Source organism: Lepisma saccharinum, chromosome 9 (assembly GCF_977018435.1).
Source record: "Lepisma saccharinum chromosome 9, izLepSacc3.1, whole genome shotgun sequence".
NCBI lineage: Eukaryota > Metazoa > Arthropoda > Insecta > Zygentoma > Lepismatidae > Lepisma > Lepisma saccharinum.
The window spans coordinates 72,637,482-72,659,643 of record NC_139237.1 but is presented as its reverse complement, the minus strand read 5'-3'; the positions used below and the strand labels follow the sequence as shown (position 1 = coordinate 72,659,643).

The 22,162-nt window shown below is 38.0% G+C and overlaps 1 protein-coding gene across 2 annotated transcripts in view; it reads right to left on the bottom strand.

Moving 5' to 3' along the window:
* gry (trafficking protein particle complex subunit 11 gry) overlaps window positions 1-22,162 on the bottom strand; it is a 70,115-nt gene that overhangs the window by 8,434 nt on the left and 39,519 nt on the right. For both annotated transcript variants that reach the window (XM_083128393.1, XM_083128394.1), the window contains exons 10-17: window positions 20,151-20,205; window positions 17,552-17,759; window positions 15,426-15,628; window positions 13,004-13,226; window positions 10,861-10,982; window positions 5,231-5,466; window positions 4,618-4,769; window positions 2,703-2,921 (exon numbers count right to left, since the gene is read on the bottom strand). In XM_083128393.1, the coding sequence (XP_082984519.1) occupies window positions 2,703-2,921; window positions 4,618-4,769; window positions 5,231-5,466; window positions 10,861-10,982; window positions 13,004-13,226; window positions 15,426-15,628; window positions 17,552-17,759; window positions 20,151-20,205 (1,418 nt within the window). The remainder of the gene's footprint in view (window positions 1-2,702; window positions 2,922-4,617; window positions 4,770-5,230; window positions 5,467-10,860; window positions 10,983-13,003; window positions 13,227-15,425; window positions 15,629-17,551; window positions 17,760-20,150; window positions 20,206-22,162) is intronic.

Below are 22,162 nucleotides of genomic sequence, written 5' to 3'. Positions count from 1 at the left end.
ATTGCCTTTATCTTTGATGATTGTCTTTCAGGCAGCATGGAAGAATACAAGGCCACTGCTTAAAATTTGTACTTTCTTCTTGAAAGAATACTATCAAACACCTTAAACTCACAAAATATTAATAATAATAATAAAAAAATAAGATTATGTGTTTTTTTATGAATATGAGTAAAATATGGTGAAATTTACAAATAACTGTAATTTGGCAACAATTAATGTCTTTCGGTGTTATTTGAACTGAAAAATGCAGGTCCCTATGAGGCCTTCCATTGTCACAGGTGGGGAACCCAGACTATATTTTTGACATTAAAGTAACTATTCTACTGATAGTTAAGCAACATTTTTCTTAGTTTCTGTGCAATGAATTATGAAAGTGAACACTGTTCAATAAACATAACTAGCTTCAAAATACTTTTCCAGATTTATAGCTATATGTGAACATTTTTTTTGTGTCGTGGGTTGTACAGAAAAAACACCGCCTCCTTAGTAAGAAATTTATTTTGCTTTCTGACTAGCAAGACAAAGAGCGAAGGTAATTAATTGACCTTTGAATATTCTAGTGGCGTTGAAGGGGAAATGTACAGTTAAAAGGATAAATTACAACCTTGGTGACAATGAAGTTCGACCAGAAAGGAATACATGATTAAATGCAGAGGCATAGGCGGTGGAATGGGTGACCCGCAGAAGTGACGCATGTGTGTAAGAGGAGGCGTGTGAGCAGGCAAGAATCGTGATCCCAGCATGTTGCACCCAAGGTCACGTAAAGAACGAAAACGGGGAACTATAAGCGTGACATTGAACTTCGACCAGGCACCAGACCCATACGGAAAATTCCAGATAGTGGCGCATTCCACGGAAGCATGACGTCACGGACACGATAAGGGAGTCCGCCGTATATAAGTGCATGCTGTGCACCGAGGAACTGCAGTGCATCATCACCATGGCCAGGGGCAAACCTATTGACAACACCGTGAGGAGAAGAGTGGTGGAGTTGCAACGGGATGGACTCAGTGAACGGGAAATAGGGCGCCAACTGAACTTACCCAAGTCAACCGTCCATTGCATCGTCAAACACCACCAAAATACGGGTACTACAGAGCCAGGTAAGGCCCCCGGTCGAAAACGCCTGCTGAGCGTGCGTGACCTACGGATATTTAGGCGCTATATCCAGACCAACAATCATGTTTCTGTGGCCGAATTACGACTGTGGACTCGAGAACGCTTTCACATTGAAGTGTCAACCAGAACCATTCGCCGTTACCTACAGCGATGAGGTTACCGAGTGTACAAGGTGAAACGTAAACCCTTCCTTTCCATGTTAAACAAAGGCAATTGACTACGGTGGGCACGAATGTACCGGGGATGGATATTTCGGCAGTGGAACAGGGTTTTGTGGACGGACGAATCCATTTTCAATGTTGTGTATGGGAAAATACGCAAAACAGTCATTTGTCAGAAGGAGGAACAGAATGAAGCAAAATGTTATGCACTTCGGGTACAGAAACCTGCGTCAGTGATGGTATGGGGATGCATGACGGCATTTGGGGTTGGCCCACTGCACGTCTGTGAGGGCATTGTGAATGCACACGCCTATACACGCATACTGGAGCGGCATCTTCCCCCAGTGCGAAGGCACCTGTTCCACAGGCAGCGTCTCATCTTTCAACACGACAATGCCAGGTCTCATACAGCGTGGCTGACAAGAGAATGGTTGACTCGCCATCGCGTGCGAACTCTGCCATGGCCACCATCGAGTCCCGACCTCTCGCCCATTGAAAATGTGTGGCGTGTTCTTAAGCGACGTGTGCAACAGAGGGTACCCACGACAGTGAATGCTCTTATCGCCTGCCTGCAGGAGGAATGGCACCGCATTGATGTGGAATACCTTGAATGACTCGTCCGCAGCATGCCCCGACGCATTGCCACAGTTATTCGCCGACGGGGCGGCGTCACACCATGGTAAACAGGATCCCCTCTAACAGTGGTCGAACTTCAATGTCACGTGTAGATTTACGAAAATGTTTTATTTTGTGTGGACACCATACATTGCTGCGTTGCAGTGGAAATTTATGTTTTCCTTTGTTCCATGTAGCCTGCTGAATAAAATATGTTCAGCATATGCATGCGTTCTCCTTCTTTCACAACGCACTCCTATATTTGTGACTGGTCGAACTTCATTGTCACTAAGGTTGTAATTGTTTCTTGGTGTCATGGGTGGGACACAATACAAAACAAAAGTAAAGCAAAAAGTTAAAATAAACAAACAATATGTAAATACCTTCTAACTTAATTACGTATGATACTTGAATTTTTATCCAAATCACAAGTCTAGATTGTTGACTCACAAGATTAAAGTTACAGCATTTCATTTCAAAAATTGAGATTCAGAATATATATTTGATACGGAATATCCTTAAAATAAGTGGTTAATTATAATAAACATGCCAATGTTTCAGTTTTTCAAAACACACTAACAACTAGCCACCAAAAATATTCTTACAAACATAATTTCATGAGAATTTTTGAAGGGCTGAAATTTCTAATTTCATAATACAGTGGAAACTTGATTTTGTTTTTCAGGGAACAAGGGCAAAAGAAGATTTTTAGTCTATTGGGACCATGAAAATTGAATTTTAAAAGCAAGGAAATGGTAAATTTGGGGTTCCACTTACTTTAAGGGATTCATCAGTATTTATACATACCAGATCCAAGTTTGAAGATTCAATGATGATTGGCAGGGGTGACAAACAACTAACTTGCGGCATCAAAATGAAAGGCTCCTGGACAAATGTTTTGTTGATGGGCTCGAACTTCATGGAGAAGAACTTGGCTGTGATATCAAATGGCTTCTGCACCGACAAAGTGAGGGAAGTCTCCGCAAAGCAGCTGCCATTCACTGCTTGTGGAACATTATAACTGGCCTACGAAAAGAAAACAATACAAATGCCGCTGAACACCTCTGACTTTATTTTCCCTTTTTTTTCCGATTTATGATCTTTCTTTGTGTATTTCATTTTTTATCATCCGTACACAGTACATCGCTATTAACAAATACACTTTGGGTTAATGAATGCCACGGATTAAGTAAATTATTACAGAGATCAAATGTTCCCTTGAAGGTTTCGTGATCAGGATAAAACTTTTGAATACGGATGAATTACTGATATAATGGTTACAATTACTGGTGAATGATATTCTACCAATTCAATATAAAACCGAGCTGCAACTTTGGTTTGATTCCTGCAGTGGGTGATTTAATGTCCGAATTTTTCTGATACTGTCTCTCCGAAAAGGAGCTCTTAGGCTCACACAATCTGTAATAGATGGGTACCTGAGGCAAATCTGTTGGTAAAGGCAACCAGAGCATGGTGCTGTTCGCATCAACTCCTGTATAGCGAAGACTGAGAGAATTTTTAGGGTCCTACTTCCTATGTAATGAATGGAGGATGGCTTTACCTATGATGAACCTGAATGGTTTATTAATTTTGTTAATTAATGTATGCAATTAGGTAACTGCTAAGGATTTGGCCTTAGAAAAAGACCCTGTGTGTTTAGTAGAGGTAAAATGGAGTTCTTTGTACTGTACTAGCAGAATATTAAGTATTAAAAAAATTATTTAATTATGGTAACCATAGTAACACCTATCACCTTACTCCTTGTTTTACTTCTATTGACACGGCTATGAAGCAATTTTGCTACCCAAGGAGATAACCTAAGGAAGGGATCGACTGACTCCCGAAATGTAGTTTGGCATACCGTACATCCTCATACTAAACTATATTTTGGTATTTTTAAATAATTTTTAAATACTTAATATTCTACTAAGTGAGTAATTCGCACAAGCGCAAGATATGAATAGCATTAGCAGTTACAGGTATATAGTTGTATAGATTTACAGGTAAAATTACCAATAATTTTACTGATTCGATATAAACTATAAAACAGGTCTGTAATTTACTGCAAAATTCCACCATTTTATAATTTTATGAATATAAACACATAAGTGCATGGTTTTGTAAAGTAAATATGTTATTATTTTTTTTCTTTCTTCTTGTATGTATGCGTTGCTTGCATTGCAGAATTATTTCTCTTGTAGTCTACGGTTATTACAAGCATAAAAATACAGTTTTTCATTGTGACATTTCAGGAGAACACACGCTCCCTTCATCAGACATTCAAATATAAAACAATAACCTACTTACGTACATTAATTAAGGACGTTCTGAAGCATTCACGTTGCAAGGATCAGTAAAATATCAGTTATCAGTAAATTTTATAAATGTATTGACATCTATTTGACATTGGTCCATCTTTCCTTTACTTTATAAAAATCAGGCATAGTCAATTTAAAAAAAAAAAATGTTCCAAGTTATAGGCTATTTTCAGAAATACAGGACCAGAAAAAATACCAACAAACCAATACATTCTTACAAGCTGATGTCGATAGTGTATCAATTAGTCTGTCCCATCCCTAAACACACTGTTCCAGCTTCCGAAGTTAAAAAATGAATGACATAGTGATTTGAAACAAGAGGTAAAAAAAATGCAAGGAAAAATTAAAGAAAAAGAAGCAAATGACATTGCACAATGGTAATTCTGAGTGGATAGGCTGCTTACCTTTATGACTAGAATCCTGTTTCCTGTAGAATGTGCCCTCAAATAGAATGTATTCTCGGTTTTTATTTTCTTCCTCAAATCACCTACTTGTACTTCTAAGGCCTTCATATTCAGAGAACTTGGATCTTGATCCAATGTGGTACACAGCTGAGCTGTAGAAATCAATTGATATTGAATTAATTAGTTCATAAGAATAAGAACAATTGTATTAGCCACTGATAATTATATCCTAAAAAAAATGAACCTGTACGGAATGTGTGCAAAATATGTAATAATACGTCCACTAAAATATTTATTTTAAAAAGTACCTGAAGTTACTAAATTTGCAACAGGAACAAAAGAAACATTTATGTGCTTTGGATGATAATACTACAGAAAACTGTATGAATACTGTAGTAAAATCAATCAGAGAGATTTTAATTAACATTGCTTATTTGTGTCATTAGGTTGAGATGGTGAAGTGAATAGCCAATGGAAAGAAAAGGAACGAAGTCAAAGCCAGTATTTGCCTGTAGTGGCTCATAGAAAACCTTAGGATGGCATCAGAACTTAGTTTGTTCTTTTATGTATATTGTTAGTACTTTTACCTTTAAACTGAAAACACAACACTCACTTGACTGTTCCACACTTGGATCTTCGCCAACTCCAAGGTTGATATCCAACACAATTCCAGCAACATCCATGTCTTCATTGTTAGTGACGGACAATGTGATTGGATACCATTCACCGACTAATGCTGGAGAATCATGAAAGACTTCGATGATCAGTTTGGAATTTCGGGGAGTTATCTCTGTTGTGGTAATTTGCTTGATGTTTTCAAAGTCTATTCCATTTTCAACTGGTGGTCGCCTGGAAGAAACAAACACACAATATGTGTGTGAATAACATTAACTTTCACATAGCTATTTCAGTTTGAAACTGTAATGAAAATACGTAGGTAAATTTCTTTAACATTTTAACTACTGAGAGTTAAAGGAGTTCATCTTTCAAGGTACTACATTCACCAATCAAATAACTTTGATCAAAAATTATATTTGTACGCTGCTTAACAAATTGCATGATGAGGATGAGTGATGACATGATGGTAAAATTGATGAAGGGAGAGTCACACAGCACATTGCTATTTGAACCCAAAAACTTCGGTGGCAAGATTGAAAGTTAACCTACTATCCGTGACAAAAATATTGAGCCCTCGATTTGCATGCTTGTAAAATTGTACTCCATGGGAGGAAAAAAGTCAAATATACCTCATTGGAAAGCTACAAGTGTCTGCTTTTAGACAAAAGCAAGACAAAGTGATTTTAACTGTCTTGTTTCTATTCAGACAAAAATGTTTGAAAAAGTGTAGCAATTAGTCGAATTCAATTGTGTGTAGCTTCGTGTAAAACAGTCGTAAAAATATGATTCTTTTTGTGATTGAAGCTTGGTTTTGTGGAAATATCTCAGCCAAATATAATGGTACTATCAGCTGTACAACAGCCACAATTAATGATTAATTATGATGTTGCAATCTTGGAAATGGTCAGTGCAATGGTCATGAAATGCATATCAAAATGATGGCCGTGGAATAAAAATCAAATTTTCATATCTCATTCTTTCACACTGTGCGAATTGAAAACAACAGAGCGAATTGTTTTTCTTGGCAACCGGTTCCCGCGCGATGCACATCGTTGCTATGAACGCATGTAGTGCAAGTGAGCTTTGTTGCCAAGCATTTCCATTGCCCTTTAAACTCCGCGTCCAAGCAGCTTTGACACGGGAAATGAGCCGAAACAATGTGTTGTGCAAAAAAAAGCATTGTAGAGATGCCGAAAGTTTTTTTTTGTCACTTCTGTGTTTACATTCCTGCCATGAATATTGCCTGAACACCCACATAGCCATAATAATTCTTATGTGCATTCTGACCAGGCAGTCGGTCTCTCACAAGTTCATGTGTTTGTTTGTACGCACAGTATTGAGTGATAGCGATTCTGTGAAGTCATTTTTTTTGTTGCATGATAATGGCAAGATGGTAATATCATAGTGGTGCAAAAGAAATGATAGTCAATGCCAAGAGATATTTCTACCAGGAGAAACGAATGGGCGCATCTCACGACATAAGCCAAGGTGTCAAATGCACAGCGGAGTGTTTGGGAGTTATGTCAGCACAGTGAAAAAGGTATGTAAAGAGGAAGGGAACAACAAAAATTTGCATCGACCCAATATTTTATTGGGCGAGTTTTTGCAAGATGTGGTGAGAAGAAAGATACACGACTTGTATTTTAAATATCCAGTTCAACAGAATTCATTATGAACAGCATTTTATACTTTTACCTTTCACTCATTATATTTATTGAAAATTTATTAGTTTTTAATCCTTCTGTCTCTCTAAATGAACCCACAACTCCTTGCTTATTACAACAGTTGCAGTTGTGTAAGAGACCAAAATATAAAAGCAATATTTCAGGTGGAATGTATAGCAACACGTTAAATGCTGAAACCACCACCACTACTCCATACAGTGCTTAAGTGAATTTTGAGAGATTAAACACAATTTACATGTGTTTTTGATCGAAATATATTTTAAAATGTTAGTTAGCGTGAAGGCTTCAAATGCACAATTTTTTAAATATAATTTTTATGTGTTGCTATCCAGGGGTGCTGACTTGTCAAAATTATTAGGGGGGCTCTGATCACTGAAATAAATTAATGAATGACTCACTCTCTCCCATTTTTAAGTTTTGCCCTCAGTGTTTGGAATTTCATAAAAGCCCATGAATTCCTTAAAAATATCAAAATTTTTATTCACAGTTCGAATGTAGAATATTAATTGTCCACGGATGGATATGTCACAAGTTTCGTCAACCATAATAGCAAAATATTCCCGACTTTTAATATCTGCTACCACAGAGCGCAAAACAGATCTCCCTCATATATCAATGATTTCGTTCTGAATGTCATGTGAGAGCCATTTGTAACCTGAACATCCCATACACTACCCTAGTTCATGCACATAGTCTTTTGAAACTCTTTTAGTAAAAATTTTAACAATACTCATAATTACATAATTAGTATATAGTAATAAGTCATGTGTTTTGCTGTTTCTGGTCATAGCCCTCCCAAAATTGATGGTTTAGTGGTCTGAGCCCCCCCTCCAAAGTTGATGGTGTAGAACATTTCAAATGTGTATTTAAAGTTAAGTTCATGTGGCACAATTCAGAGTAAACTTTACAAGAGAAGCAAAATAATACATCAGATCCTCTTAAGCAAAATTATTTGGGGGCTCTGTCCCCACATCGTTAACATTGGGGGGGGGGGGGGGCTTGAGCGCCCCCAAGCCCCATGGAGTCGGCGCCTATGTTGCTACTCCTTATACGCACCTCGCTCTGTTTCCCTTGCTTATGAAATCGCTGTACACAGCAGGTGCGTTATTATTGTATAAAGAGAAGACTGGATCTCTCATCGAACATCGTTGCACTCAATATATCTGTTTAAATGTACGACATAAAATAATACTGGGAAAATTACGTTCATATAAAGCTGAGTGGAGTTGTTTTCTCTTTCTTTAAGTTCACTTTATGCACAGGTAGGCTAATTGGGACTGGATCCGAACCACTATGTACTTCCACCGGGTTTCGAAAAAGACAACGTTCATATGAAGTTAACAGATAGAAGAAATACACCCCCCCCCAAAAAAAAAAAAAACCCAGCAGTACTCCATTTGCAATGTGAGAAATATTTCATTCATTATTTCATGCTGCGACAATACGGAACGCAGTTGCGCGATTCTCGAAGCGAAGTGCAGCGAAACGGCAACCCTGTGGAAGTCGCCTGCAGCCTGGGGAGTCTGAGACTGGCCGCACCCGGGGATTCGTCATGCACCCGTTTACCATATTAGGAGTGCGAAAGAATAATAAATATCTGGAACTATATTTGAGGTACACACGCCAAACTTCTGGAATTTGATCATATGTGTTATATCAACAGTTTTTTGCAATTTCATTGAATTTGTAATTATGCATTTCAAGTTTGCACATTTCCCTAAAACGCCAATTTATGAAACATCTATTACAAATATGCATTTGATTTTTTCCACAGAGGTGCAGAAATAATCAAACTTTAAGTACACAAAATCTTAAAATTATATGTACAGTCGATTTTGAACTTTATGGTGTTAAGTTCCCCATTTGTGAAAATTGGAAGATAACTACACTTTTCAGTGATGTTTTTATTATAGTAACATAACAAAGTTAAGATTAATTTTGAGATAACGCTTATTAAAAAGTAGATACTTGAAGCTTTCCAATGAGGTATATTTGAATTTTTTCCTCCCATGGAGTACAATTTTACAAGCGCGTAAACCGAGGGCTCAAAATTTTTGTCACGGATAGTAAGTGGTTGACAACCAAGCTGGCTTGGGTCAGAAATAGTTGTAAAATTCTGTGATGACAGCACTCAGACTAATTCTTTCTTTCTTTCCTCATGATTTCATGGTCAGCTGGCTTCGCTATTCAGTTACATTTTGTACCACAATAGCAACAACAGGAAAGACAACTGCACAAATGATCAATTATGATAACTGTACATCACAGGGAAAATACACCATGACACGACAGCTTCAGTTCACAAGCATTCTCATCTTAGGCCCACTTTAGCTTCTCCTTTAACATTTTTGATAGCGTAAATGCTACGTAAATGCTTGCAAACATTTTATAGCAAATAGTACTTTACAGGGAAGCATTTCATGTACAATTTCGGTAAGCTTTTGCGATTGCAATGTATAATATACACAGCATGAAAGATGTGTCGAGGTACACCATCTATGGTGAGTTCACGGTGTTTACAATTGAAACAACTAAAATATCTTTCATATGTGTTCAGTAAATGCAATAAAGTATGTATTTAAGCAGCACCATTGATTTGTACTTAATACCTTTTAATGGGAAATGTTATTCCCCTCGGTTGAATAGTTATCGAACTTTTCAGTTTACATGGTAGTATTTTGGTCATGACATCAATGCTAAGAAAAATGCTATCGTCTACAGTGGGCCTTCCACTATGTGATAGCACTGCGACCAAGTCCCCAATCTACAATTTCATACAAACAAAATTCCCAGACTTTTCAAGGTTTTCCAGTCCAACAACCAAAATGTTCGAGACCATATCATGCGAGCAGCACGTGTACATGTCTGTGGTCCCCATATTTTAGCTGAACACTCATATTTACAATCCCACTGAACCGAGTATAAAAGTATTCACTCCAGTTATTATGCGAGGAGAAATTGAACAGTAATCGACTGTTGGGTAGAGGGAGGAAGATTCATGTAATACTTCACGTGTATTGACGAATGATTAGCAAATAAATATATCATATATGAATTCAAAACAATTATAGTACAAATAATATATAATTATAGTAAAATGTAGTAATATATTTCTTCAGATAACCATCTACAAAACATTCTCTCAAAAAAAATTCAACAAGAGAGCAGTAAATACTAATAGCCACTTATTGAAGTGGATTGCTCCATGAAACAACATGTAGCAAGTTCGAAATATGACTCTTCTCATAGAACATTTAATAAAACAATTTCTATTGTAACAACCAGTTACTCAGATTATCAAACTGATGTATAGTTTGTCCACAATAAACTTAAAATCTCTTGCTTTTTCTATTTTCTTTATATCAAAAACTTACTTTCACTACACTGTAACAAAAAACATTAATTCTTCTAGGAAAAGAGTAAATTTACCTGAATTTCCCGAAAAAGAAAATTCCCAGACTTTCCTTTTCAGACTGGTACATGCCCTGATGCTTCACTCAAGAAAACAATGCATTTGTTAATTTGCTCAGAATAAAGATGGCTGTTGGTAATATTACCTTATAACCACAGGGTTCCATCTGTGGGCACATAGTGACTTTGGTCCCACTATAAACTGTACGTCCAGTCACAATTAACCTACTTGTGCATAAAGAGGACTTAAACAAACTTTCTGACTATTAGTAAAAGATTTAAAATCACTTTATGAAGTGAGAAACGTTTTTCCTTGTGTAGTAGCCAAGTAAGTTGAATGCTTGACAAATGATCTTGCCCAGAAAGTTTTAAGTTTGAGTGGATGCATCAGTGTTATGTATAATTTGTTCTCTCCTGTAATCCATTCCATGAAAATCCATTCTCACCTTTGCAGTGCAAGAGATACCAAAACATGATCTTTTTTGAGTTACTGAGTACATGTCATTGAAACTGAAAATAGCACACATACCTGAAGTGGTTGAGCATGGCGGAAACATTATCTGCAAAGGAGGAATCATTTCCAGATACAGAAAACTTTAACACAGCATGTCTCTCCTTTTCAGAACCAAGTTGCAGTAATATCGATTTAATCTGCAACAACAAGAACTGTGAATTATACACGCACCTACATAAAATCAATAAAATCATAGGTACTTACTGTGATAAAACTGAAATATCCCTTTGAAATCGGTATTTAACCCCTTAAGTGTGGATGGTGTGTATGTATATACCAGCCGCAGTGTGCTGTTCAAGTGCAGAAGGAGTATATGTATGCCTTGTGTTTGCTTCGACAATATTAGACTGCAGATGGCATACATATTTACCCAGATGTTCTGAATGTAACAATAATGTTAGGTAAGATTATGATAGCTGAAAAAAGAACAAAAACAGTAGCAGAAGAGGAAGAGCACAAAAAGAAGAAGAGGACGATGAAAAGGAAGAAGTAGAAAGAGAATATAAGTTAGATGTAAGAAAAGTTGTCTGTCTGCTCTCGTGGGGTGTTTTTTTGTGCTACGATATGTGGGTTACAAGGATTGATTAGATACAAGTAATTAGTGCATTCTGATAGATGGAGAACATTTGTAATATATTTCCAGTTTCAAGATATAAATGGTTCGTAATCATCACAATGCATGGTGTACATTTACGGTGTAATCCTTCTGCGCCAATTCCAAGTAATGAGACAACATCCCCAGTTGGTGAAACTAAATTTTCTGTTATGGTTTTTGGAAGCCTTATTAACAAAGGCAGCAAAAAGTGCCATTTCATTCAGTTATGTCGTTGTCGCCTTGTAATCAAGGGGTCCCGGGTTCGATACCTGGTGGAGGCACACAGTGGTTCGGATCCCACTTTAAACTGTAGGTCCAGTCCCGATTAGCCTTACTGTGCATAAAGTGGACTTAAAACACCAACTCATTCAGTTATGTAACATATTTTAATATTTGATTGTTGGCATATAAGTTTCAGGTTACTATGGGGCCAATCCATATCAAGTCATACAACATGGTAGCTTGACCATTTTTAAAAAAGTTTATTTTTTGTGTGGTGTGAGCCTCATATGTTGACAATTCAGGACCACTGTTATTTTATTTTTACTATCACCGATTTGAAGATGGTGGGCATTTTTTAAATCATGGCGTGCGTCATTTCCTCCAATCGTAAGCATCAGCGGCAACTTTTTTATCTCAGCTTTGGTATGCAGTGCTTTAATTTTGATGGTACATACACACTAACATGCTATTCATTATTGTATTATTTAAATTTGTTGTGGAATATGAAAGCATAAAAGAAGGTGGGAGGCAAATACTGGTGTTATAGGTCAGTTAACTTTGTTCAAAGGAATTTTCTTTAAAAAAAAAACATACATTTTCCAGTAATGACTTGTTCAGAAAATTCCACACAGGGGTTAATATTATAAACAACACATTCTATCTTGTTACGTTATCTTTGCATATTATACATGTTGTCACACTCGGATTAGACTTTTAAAAAAACACTGTTTGCACCACGACGGAACCTTTTCATTACTCAACATTTCAAAACAATTTGCATGCGGAGTCTCTGGATCTATATACAGATCTTGAGAAAGATGCATGTGAAATGTTTGTCAAGGTTTTTGATTTGATTTGGTGTTTTAAGTCCACTTTATGCACAGTAAGGCTAATCGGGACTGGACCTACAGTTTAAAGTGGGATCCGAACCACTATGTGCCTTCACCGGGTATCGAACCCGGGACCCCTTGATTACAAGGCAACGACGCTACCACTGCGCCATCGAGGAGGCCCTTGTTTGTCAAGGTGTACTTTGAGTCCACTTTCTTTGTTCAGATAGGCTAATTGGACCTGGACCTATAGTTACAACTTGAGGAAGCTCCTGTGAATAGTATGGAAACATTAGTAACTAAAAGGGTTGATCACTAAAACTACAGTTCTATTGTTATGTATACAAAAGCAGAGGGGGGGGGGGTGTTATGAAACAATACAAAATTTCATAATTTGTTACTATACTGTCAAGAAGATAGGTGGAGGAACTTGACATGCATGTTAAAATTACAGAAGATATGAAAGAAATTGAAACAAATGGTAAAACGAAAAAGAAAGGTGTATGTATACCTGAAGTTCTTTCCCAATGCCTTGCTGATTTGGAAGAAACTGACAGCAATACTTTTTTACTTCATCGTAACCAAATTCCAGCGAAGGGTTTTCTGGCCCTCCTTTGCCTAGCGTCTCTTCTGCAGCATCCGAGGAGCACACCACGCACTCTGCACTGTATTGCGCAGCATTGCTTAGGACAACACTCAGCTTGGAGAAGTGAACAGGCTGGGTACAGAAGCTCCTGCAGAAACAAGGATGCAATATGACTAGAAAGCAGAGGAATGATCTCTGAAAACAAAGATCAAACAGTACGTAAAAAGTATTCTGTAAAAAGATAAATCAAAACTTAAAAAAAGAACTGGGTCTTAATGAGTGTAGAATCTACTACTTTAAGCCTTGACTGGACTGGCAGCTGATTTTGAAATTTTCTGCTCCTTTTGAAAAACAGCTATGATATTCCAAAATTTAAAAAATTACATATGCTTAGAATTCATTCTAGAGCTTTCATGTGAATTTTCATGTGGTTTGCAATTGCTGTTGTCTGAATGATATAACCTTGCTCTATGAATTCTTAATGTCCCATCGTTGCAGGATAAGGAAACAGCCTCAGTGGCTCAGTGGTTAGCGATTCAGGGAATAGTTTAACCCTTTCGAGGTGGAGCCTCCAGATGACAAAAGTAACTGAAGGGCAGTTGACGAATATTTCGGCAAACACATATCTTCGTAATAAATGTTCAATAAACAGGAAACCGAATAAAAAAAAAAACAACAACACTGAATCTTTTTGGCTTTAATCTCCAAGTATCCACCTCACATCTGCCGTCATAACCGGGTCGACTCTGATGTCATTGTCGTGTCGCCAGGCAGATTGTTAAAAGACAACAAAAGCCCACGTGTTTTTCAAGGCTTTGTAAGTTAAAGGGTTCAGTCTTTCAAGGTCTAAACAAGCGTCATTTCTACGCAGTAAATTTGACTCTGGAAGGAAGAAAGGGATTAGAGCTTTGTTTGTCCTGTTTTTTCCACTTAGCAACAGGCGGGGAAGTGGGAGGGGGAGGAAGCCTTTCTGTATAGCGTTATTCGAGAGTGCTTTTCACGGCATCTGTGGCGCACAGGTGGCTACGGTCTTCGGGGGGAGGGAAGAGGCATGGGTGAAATGTAATATGCACTTGCAGGCAAGGAGTTTGGCTGCACAAATCATTCTCTTGTTATCGGGCTATGAACGTGAGTGCTTTTGAAACCTTGTCGTAAGAAAGAGTCTTTTGTGATGGCATCTCTTTGGCCAGGAGAAATTCGTGACTTGTTTTAGGAGGGGTTTGACACGGGGGATGAAACAGAAGTTGAAGATATACAGGGTGGTTCAGAAGATGATATACAGGGTGTGCCAGAAGATGACCGAGAAGAACCAGAAGAGGAAGGGGGGAAGATGAAGAAGAATTAGAGGAGAATGAAGATAGTGGTGATGCGAGTGAAGTGCAGTGGGAAGAAGTGAAGAGGGGGATAGACATCGAGGGGCCAAATGTTCTTCCTTTATCTGGACAAGTAGATGTAAGAGTTCGTGCCCTTGCGAACAATCCTACTCCTTTTCAAGCTTTCAGTTCGGCGATGGGCAAATTTCTGATGGAGTTTCCAGTCAGTTGTGATAAACATTCTCCTTGACCTTGAGTTTTCTTCTTCTTTTCTTTAAAAAAAAATTACTATTTGTATTATCGTTTTGATACTATATATTCGCCATTACAAAACTTGGGGCAATCAGCGACAAGTGGTGGTTTATCCAAATCGATGAGTGATACTGGATTGGAACTTGAAATTCCTCTGTCTGTTGCTTCCAAAAATGGGTACACATCGACATGTTTACCTTACCGAACGAAAGCCTTGGAAAGTCTGAATAAAACGAGCCCTCATTGGCATTTATCGTGTTATTACAACTTCTTTTTTTTTTTAAAAAAACATTTTCCAACATGTTACATTTTGCTTAAAATGAGCCCCGTCCTTGGCGAATTTCAATGCATGACGAATATTTCGTCATCTGCCTCGAAAGGGTTAAGGCTTGGCTGCACCTTTGGCTGCTGCCTGGGCAGGTTTTTAGAATCTTCCCTTTCTTTCGAAAAAGTGCTGTGATATTCCAAACTCTGAAAAGTTTCATGATTACACAAGACTATTTAACTATTGATAATAACCGCAAAAGCAAATCACACGAAAATCCACGTGAATGCTCTAGATGGAATTCTAAGCTGATTTAATTTTTCAGATTTTGAATATCACAGCAGTTTTTCAAAAGGAGAGGAAAATTCGAAAACAGTTGCACAGGTTGCGGCCGAGCCTTAATATTCACACCTTCATTAAACACTCATTTTCATCTGCATGTTATGAGAGTAAATGAGTGAATTAGGAAAATTTCTGTAACCTGCAAATTGATAAAAAGATGTAAAATCTTACTTACCTCACAAACACTTCAATTTGGATATTCTCGTCTGCCTTGAAGTGGGTCTGGGTGAACCTGGCTTTGCTCTCCACAAAAGACGTAATGTTGCTCATTTCCACAGAAACCATGAGGGGCTCTGTCCTGCACATGACATTCCACAAATCCTTAGAATTCGAAAGCTCTGCTTCATTGCAACTTGGCTCTGGATCAGGTGGAGCCATCTGTAGCAGATAAAAATATAAAAGTAGCTTCACAATTGGTAGAAATGCATATTACTACCCTTTAAATAGGAAATTTTCATAAATAGAATGTGACTGCATAAAAAAAAGTTCATAGTTTTATAGACATCCTGTTTATTTAAGTGGGCTTATCAATATTGCCACAATTCTCCTTGTTCACATGTCTCAAAATAAAGTTCACTAACATGTGGTGTCATATGCTTTGTTCTTTGGTGGGCAGCTACATGTTGACCACAACGTACATTATGACACAGAACTGGCAATAGTTGGCACTAACAACGAAAATCATTTATTGCCGAACACAAAAGGATGTAACTATGTCACAAGAAAGCACTATTCATAACTATAGAATTTTTATGACTCATTTCTTGGTAAGAGTGATGCATTCCTGAAATACTGGGTGACTCAAAACTCCCAAATTTTGTTTATAACAATTCACTGCTGTAAAACTAGAAAAAAAATTCCCAATATTGTTGCTTGCAGTATACATGGGTGTAGCCTTTCTGTACCACACAATAGCTGTATGTGAAAGTACACATTCACGGTATGTGGCAACAAGTAAAATCCAGTCTGCCACGAGTCTTCACAGGGAGAGAATTGCTGTGATGGAAGCTTCCAACAGTAAAAGTGTTGTATTTATTATGATTTTTTTCATATATTATACAACACTATATAAACTGTATTAGTATAGTGGAACACAGGTAAAAGAGCCTGCTCAGGCCCACGACTTCTGGAGGGAAGGGGTAAAGTGGAGCATGCTTCCTTATGGCCTGAGCTGAACTGATGGAGGGGAAGGTGCACAGAGACTTTTGGCTCAATGTTCTTTTCCTTGTGGTCACTCTATATTGGGTATTCCACACATGTTCTTGCACCCAAAGATCATAGGATTGAGTACAGGACTGGACATGGGAATTCTTTTGGCACGCATTGGCACTAGATTAACCCCTTAAGTGTGGGATTTGTTGAACAAGTCGCTACTGGAAAATGTATGTTTTTTCGTCAAATTCAGTAAACGCCGTCCGCATTGTGCTGCTGTAGTGCGGAAGGCGTATATATATGCTTTATGTTTGTTTCAACTATATTCGGTTTACTGTGGCGTATATAGTCATACAGATGTTTGGTGAGATAGTTCTAGCTGTAGTAGAAAAAAAAATAGCAGCAAGAGAGGGAAAAGACGAAAAAGAACAAGATGAAAAGAAAGAAGGAGGAGGGAAAAATGAGTTAGGTGCATTGTCCTGCTGCAGTGCGGAAGGCGTATATATACACACTTTATGCTTGTTTCAACTATATTCGATTTACTGTGCACTACAGCAACACAATGTGGAGGGTGTATATATACGCCATCCACACTTAAGGGGTTAAGGAAAAGAACCAGAAGGGCAGATAAATGAAAATAAGTATGAGACAGAAAACACTTACCACATACATAAAAGAAAGGCTGATATTACGTGGCCTGGCCACATGTTGACCGTAGAGAAGATGGCATCGGTACTGGCCAGGTGTTATCAAAGTATGTTCTCGTCAACACCTGCTACCTATCACTTTCTTTCTGGCTACACTACAGCACAGATGCCATCTTCATCTTTATGGTCAAAATGTGGCCAGGCCACAAAATATCAACCTTTCTCGTATGTGTGTGGTAAGTGTTAACTGTCTCCTACTTGACTTATTTTTAAGTCGATTATATTATTGTCAGATTGTGACAAGGATGAAATGTCCAAACTGGTACTCAAGTGCTTGGCATCGGAGGTAGTTTTGCCTTTGTCCATTCATAAATTTCAATTAACCTCAACGGCTGGTTAAATGACAAAAAATACATAAGATACAAACCAAAACACAACAAATGCAGGTACAATATGGCAGGAATGAAATGTAAATCTCCAAATAACTACAGAGTGTACTGACCTCTAAAACCTTCATTAAATTTTCGAACACCCTCATCTTCTGCTCTTTCTCAAAAGTGACACATGGCCCAAGAGCTTCCAAGCAAAGAACAATATATTCCTGTACATTTGCTGTGAGATAGGCGCAACACAGGGCAGAGGAAAGGATGTTTGAAAGCAGCAGCCACCACTTTTCAGAACGGTAATCCCACAGCATGTTGTTCAAAAGACTGAAAAAACAAATACAAAGTAGCATTTTAATTATCATATACGGCCAATAACATTATTTCGAATGGTTCTCGTTTTGTTTCTGTCCCATTTCCAGAGACTTCCTCAGGAGTTTACTGTCCCATTTCCAGAGACTTCCTCAGGAGTTTAAAACATTCAAAAATAAGAACCTGTAGCAATGATTACCCACAACTTTTTATGACAAGCATTCTTCAGCAGTTTGCTACAAATCTCCAACCTTCTGTTTTAACCTTTTTAATTATACTTGTAAAAAACAATACAAATTACATGAACAGCCCCATAAAGGCCCTTTAAAAGTTTGTGTGAGTTTTCGACTCCATCTCTGATGATGACTCCAAGATTGAGTCAAAAGTTCGGACAAACATTTAAAGCATCTTTTATTATGCTTTTCATGGTCTTTTGTGTTGTATTTAACAAGTATGTTGCTGGCACGTGGCATAAGAAGCTTTTTACTGTCATATTACTTTTTAATCATATTACCTTTTAAGGGCACGAGGGAAGAATTTCCGCATGCCATCCTCTCTGTGGCAGCTGGAGCACTGTTGCCAACTTAGCTCTTTTGATTTAGGTCTGGCTATTTTGTGCACTCCTTTGGCTGTGAACTGAGGTACACATCATCCTGCCTCACTATGGTGCCATCACTGGCTCCGGCTTACATACTTTTGCCACAAGTATACATTTTGCACATGATATTTGTTATATTTGCTGCATTGCACCACTCCCTCTTACCTTGGCTGACATGAAGAGGGTGTACTATTATTATCCGGGAATACTTTATTTTCGATTTCATACAAGCATCAGTGGATTATTGAGATGGGTGATGCTACCGGATCTAGACAGTGAAAACTAAGAAAAAAATACCATCACTTTAAAGCAAACGGTATTAACAGAGCACACCCTCGCCACCCCCACTCATTTGTCACCTAAAATTATCCTAGGAGGTCATTTATTCAGATTTGTAATTCTAGCTCCTTGATAGTTTTACTCCGTTTATGGTGAAATTCAGCTCTTTTATGCGCATCAGGTTGGCAACACTGCCAGGATGGCCGTAGAAGGCAAGAAGAAATGCATTGCGCTTATGAAACTATTATTTTTTTTGTTCTCTTGGGAATATCAAAAACTTCCGATGGTATAGAAAAAGATATCAATGGAAAAAGGACAGACTGAAGGAATAATTGACAGGCGGAAAAGTCGAAACTTCCACTTGATTAGCCATAACTTGAAGTTGATTCCCCATAAGGAATACATGGGTTTCTGAAAATTCTTATCCATCATGTTTATCAAACATCATATCTAGCTTAATGATGAACTTTAAATAATGCTTTCACTTGCCACATGTGGAGAAATTCATACTCTATTCAACGCCGGCTTTTTTCCTCAGTAGCATTACACATTCGGACAATATTGAAATAAATGCACAACTGGTACGAAATTGTCACTCTTTCCCTTAACCCATTTGGTGAGTCTTTTCCAATGCTTTAAATTTCTAGAGAAAGCCCTTGGAAATGTAATTTCGGAACAAGAACCACATGTAAGTACCTTTTTATTTTCCATGTTGTGTAGCAGTAGTTATGTAACCATTCAAGAAAGTTACATATATACCTATAAAGAAGAGGGTGAGTTGTAATGACTATGTACGTTAATGTGTTATCATAAACTTCCTCATCAAGAAGGTATTAATTGATGAAGTTGGAAGACGAAAATAGTTTATAGTTTAAACTACAAAAAAATAATGGTTCACTTAAATGCACCCCTTCACTAACACACCACAGCCTTACATTATAAACCTAACTTCCATTATAGTTTTTAGCAAGCTAGCAAGTTAAAACATTCCCAAAATAATAATCAATGTGGATGAAATCATCACTTGAACTAATTACTTGTCACTTTAGCCTGAAAGCTCCCCTAGTGGTAACAATCAATATGATTTATGATTTTATGTTTTAAGTCCACATTATGCATAGAAAGACTAATTGTGACTTGACCTACAGTGGGATCTGAACCACCATGTGCCTTCACCTGGTATCGAACCCGGGACCCCTTGATTACAATATGACAAAGGTACAAAGTACACATTTGGGTTAATTTACTAAGCTGTTCAGTTATTACATGACAATCACATCTGTCCATTGTCAGCAATTTATCCATGCACCCCCAACAGCCCCCTCCCATTTTTTTTCACAGCATTTTCACAATAGTTCAGTTTAAGGTTATTTTGGTGCAAAACTCTCCTTCACACCCCTACCTAAAAAGATTTTACACTCCCTCATCCCCTGTCCATTCTAATTCAAATGAGGATGTTCACTTGTAACTTATTTATTTTGGTTAGTAGCTATCCTGTTTCAATTACACCAAAATTTAATTGTACTCACGTTAAGGCTTTCCCATAATCTCTAGACCAATTGTACTCCTCGGCCATTTGAACAACTAAAGAAGTGAAATAAAACAGGAAATTAATTCTAAAAAGTAATGTTAATACACATATTCAAATTACAGGAAAACCTCGTTAATACGATATTGGTTAATACGAAGTACCCTTTAATCCGAAGTTCTTCCCATTCCTCAGCCGATAAGATAGGATTTATAATGTATTTCAGTACGGTTAAATCGAAATACGGATAATTTTTAATACAAAGTTGTTTACAAGACCCTTCGGCAAAACTGGTTTAGCTTAATTCAAAGTAGACACCTGCGTAAGTCGACAAGAGAAGATCGAATGTGGAGAGAGCTTGGACGTTATTTTAACTTGACCTTGACATGTTTCCTTGTCCTAAGAGCTCCTGACAACTCGAGGGAAGCAGCCCGATATGTCCGTTGGACATTGACATTCCTTGTCAATGTGTATGGCAGGTCAAGCTCTTTCCCCGCTGAATGCGCCACCTTAAAAATATTCACCAGTGCTAGATGAGAAATGCGAGATAAGATCGCAGGAATGTTCCAAAATACAAGATGTGTGGTGCCTGGAAGTCTCACCCATCTGTCTAGATCTGAGCTCGAGATTCAGCAATTTCCCGTGAGTGAGCAACTTTTGGCCTGGTAGCCGACAACTTCCGGTAACCACTTTCATTAAAAGCGTGTTCTTTGTGCCCTGTAGAACTTCATAAAAAAAGGGAAAGTCTTACAGATAATCAAAGCCGCATAGGCCAACTAAAGATCGTCAACCCGATTAATGCGTTGTCATCTAGGTTTCCCACAAAAGTTGATGTCGATCTTACGTATTTCCTGCTTCATACGTTTCCCAACAGTGCCAGTCATAAAATTTGCCAAAACAGTGTTCTGTTAGCCGAGTGACTTCTCCCCTTTTTCTATCAGCAAACAGGGGTGGGGGGGGGGGGGGTGTCCGTTGCTAATTGTTTCGGCCACGATTTTCTTGCTCGTGTGTGCACACGGGCTCCTTTCCTTTGGCGTCTAAAAAAAAAGCAAACAGTTCTGAACAGTTTTGTTCAAAACGAACAAAAACCGCATGATAAGTAAAAGAAAAGTGACCCCCTTTCTTCTCCTACACCAGCTCATTCATTATCCGCCACTGGTGTGCATGGTAATGTGATAATTGCAGAATTCAGGTCCCTCTTTCTTGTTTGAATGCAGCTGTCTGGATAGGAAATATTGCCCGTATTATTGTCTGTTGCATGGTAAAAGGTAATGCAAGGATCATTTTTCTTTTCAACACTGCTGATAAAAATTAGCACGATGCTGTTAAAAAAAACAACTCAATGCTCAATGTAGGAATACGAGAGGAAAAGTTTTGGCGGAGCGAGTGTTTGACCTCCAGAATACTCCTGAATCATACAATAAATTGTCGATTAATCTGAAAATACGCAAGTTTTGTAAAGCTTGTTTTGAGTTCATTTTATGCTGATGAGCTAAGTGGGACTAAATATACAGTTTAAAGTGGGATCCAAACCAGAGTGATTATCGAGTGCGGCACTGTTTAATGTGTCCTAGGATACACATTCGGTGCAAACAGATCGCAAGTTGTGTGTTTACTTTTTCAGAGTGGATTACAATGCAAGTTGAGGAAGTGTTTGGACTGATCCCTGCAAAGGGGGAAGTGGGGGGGGGGGGGGGAAGGGGTGAATATGAAGTTAACTGAAGCAAAGAAAAAGTGACTTTTTACGATGTGTTTTAGACAGCTTAACCAGAACAAAATTTACAGCCCCGGTGGGTTTTTTTTGTTTTGTTTTGTGCCAGGGAAAGGTTGTGTTCTCTCCCAACAGAATCTTCTCTTACCAGTTAATCCTGTAACGGACAATGTTCTAGTGAATGCACATAAAATCCAATATTCATTCTGTCCGATTATCTCCCGTCTCTTGCTTGCGCCAGTGTGACTTCTGTCAAAATTCTTCCGAGTTTCACTTCTTGCATTAAACGAGATTGTTTTCCT